At 37.3% G+C, this 2,945-nt stretch overlaps 1 protein-coding gene across 2 annotated transcripts in view; it reads left to right on the top strand.

Annotated features, from left to right (window-relative positions):
* Nucleotides 1-2,050, top strand: part of fgd5a (FYVE, RhoGEF and PH domain containing 5a) — a 29,962-nt gene extending 27,912 nt beyond the window's left edge. For both annotated transcript variants that reach the window (XM_035661553.1, XM_035661552.1), the window contains exon 21: nt 477-2,050. In XM_035661553.1, the coding sequence (XP_035517446.1) occupies nt 477-513 (37 nt within the window). In that variant the 3' untranslated portion in view covers nt 514-2,050. The remainder of the gene's footprint in view (nt 1-476) is intronic.
* The last annotated feature ends 895 nt before the right edge of the window (nt 2,051-2,945 follow it).

Genomic DNA, 2,945 nt, shown 5'->3' with positions numbered 1-2,945 from the left:
CCCACATTCTTACATGAACCTTATGGAAAACTGCTGCCTTTAGTGATAGTGAGATGGTAAGGAGTGTTAATCTGACAGCATTAAAGTCGGTATTGGTGAAAGATGACAACAGGCATGGCATGGCACTGTTATATGGACTATGTGGCTGTTTGTGGCATGCTTTGTTCTTTGGGCCTGGGGACTACACATTTTTAACAAAGGGTAGGAGTCCCCACGCAGGGAGGCTCTCAAAAAGATACTATTAGTTGCATAATGAGAAATGAAGGATCCAGTGTTTTTGAAGATTGACAGTAGTGGATTGTAACTCAAGTAGAGTACTGGACTGAGTACAAAATTGAGGATTGAACAAAACAGTTGCATATGTTCAGATAAATATCCCTCCTCAGGGACTAGAAAAGTGACTTTGTCATGTAAAATCAGCGGAGTGCCCCTTTAAGTCTCCCATCAGTCTCATGTTTCCTTTTATTGTGTTTCAGATGGGTCAACGCCATAGAGGAGGCTACTGTTTTATAGCACCTACTCAGTTCAATGAACACGCCTTGCTGTCCGTGACTGCTAGAACTCCTCTGTGGAGCACAACATAGCTACCTGCTGCATCTGAACTCACACCATCAGTAAGGATTCATCACGTCCGATCTGTTGTGGAATATCATGTGACAATTTAGTCACATGGGGGGATCTTACACAACGTGGGGAGTCACAGGGGTTCTACTATGTGGAAAGGAGAAGCAGAAACCTCTTGTTGGAGTGTATGAAAACTTGTAAGGGTCCCAATACGCCGATCCAGCCGTGTTCACTGGAGCCTGTCCCTTTAAGGAGTCTAAATCTAAATCTAAAACAACATTTTATTCCCTCTGTTACACCTTTTTACAAGGACCATCCCACAAAAGATTCTTCTCCAACTCAACTTCTTTGTGGTATTTTATTTGTTTTTTTTTAACCTGAGGTTCCACTGGATTATTAAACCACCCTTCATTTTTATACATGAGGCAGTTACAGCCTGGGTTCTGTGATGGTTGTAAAAAAGAATATCAAAAACAAACTTTGCTCCATAGTCGTATTTGCAGCTAGTAAAAGGGAAAATATTGGTCAAGATATTTGGTAATCTGAATATATATTGTGAAGTATACACTGCAGATATTGAATTATATGATTTGTTTGTATAAAAATGGTGTAACATGATGTTCTGAGTAAGAGGTCATTTTAATCATCATGGTGTGTGTACATTATGCTTCTTGTGGAGTGTTTCTCTTGTATTGAATCTACAAAGCTATGGAATGACTCTCAGCATGACAACCACTCAATACATTTCTATAATGAAGAATACGTTCAAAGACACTTTGTACTTTAATCTGTAGGTTTTGATACATTTGCCACACAGTTCTGAAGTGCCAACTAATTTCTTCCAGTTGAATGCAGTGCAATTCCCAATTGATGATGAATGTGCCTGAAATGAAATTGTACTTCTTGTTTGTCTTTATGTTATCGCAGTACTGTACTACTGTCAGGTCTCCAGAAGAGACCTTGATAACATGCTTTTTATCTACTCTTATATACTTTAATCGTCCAGTATTTTGAACAGTTCAGTTACAGTCCAGTAACATAAGAATATACTATTGTGCCACATTTATTAATGCATTTTCCATGCTGTATATACACTGCTGGACTTCTGAAAAAAAGCCATTGTCATACTACCTATGAAATCAGTGTTGGATTCATCTGAGCCACTTGTGCAGTAGGGAGGACACTGGAGTTTCACTCTTCTCTACTCTCCTAACATAATCAGACATACATAGTTTCTCTTCAGTAACCTACTAAAGGCTTTATCTGCTCCATTCAAAACGCAGCTGTACTACATGTGATCCTTCACCCTGTCAAATCACATTATTTCTAAAGCACACATTTGTTCATCAAGTACCGTTTAGCTTTTCTACCTGTTTCCTATGTGCCATACCTATAGTGTTATTATAGATTGTACCTCTTGCATATTGTGCATTGTAAATGTTTATGTATATAGATACATATAAGAATAAACTACTCTAAAAAGTTTACTTAATGTGCTTTCACAATGCAGTGATGGGCTGCCTGTTCATACACATACATCTATTTCTTTCATTATACAAATAGAGTAGTCAATGCTACTATATTTGTAAAAAAAAAAAAACAATGTTCCTTTTCTGATAAAAAATATTTCCCAAGCTCCACTTGAGCACTAAATTTAAGGCCATCATTTGTATACACATGCATTTTATCATAAGTTGCTCATCATTCTGTCTTTCTTTGTGTACACAAGGAGACAGAATGATATAAACACATTTATATAATTAGTACAAACACACTGCAGACTAAAAATGATCATACGTAGTTCAATCGACTGTCTGACGCAATCCTAGCAGTTCTAATTATGAGCTTCACATAAGCAATACTTATTGAAGGGTTGCTGCTATGCATGGAATTCATTTGTATGGGTGTTCCTGTTGTGCTTGTTGCCTGTAAGTGATAAGTACTGGGATGATGCTGAAATAAGTACATACTGTACCTGTGTTTCTACATTGTTTGTGGTACTGGTAAACACAGTATAGTTAAATACCCCTTTCATCCAGAAGAGGGCAGCATTACATCATGTCACACAGATCGCACTAGGATCGTATTAGACATGAGTTCCTCATGTTTATTTCTGTTTGTTCACCAGCATGCAGTTCAAAGAAGATAAATAAGATGCAGTTATACAAGTTGAATTTTCACTTGCAGAGCAATGCCATGTAGTTGAAGTTCAGGCAGTTCGGTTCATTATTAGAGGAGATTTAGAGAACTAATAGAAACTTGATAACATGTATTACATTAGGCAGAAAACAATAATAAAATGTTTTTATATGCAAAGTAGTGTGACATGTATCTCCTCAACTAGGCTCCCCCATTATGCTAAAGGTATACTCAGTCACTGT

Source organism: Morone saxatilis, unplaced genomic scaffold, assembly GCF_004916995.1.
Source record: "Morone saxatilis isolate NCDOM2014 unplaced genomic scaffold, NCSU_SB_2.0 Contig18, whole genome shotgun sequence".
Lineage (NCBI taxonomy): Eukaryota > Metazoa > Chordata > Actinopteri > Moronidae > Morone > Morone saxatilis.
Note: the sequence above shows the minus strand (reverse complement) of the source record. Positions and strands in the feature narration are given on the sequence as shown.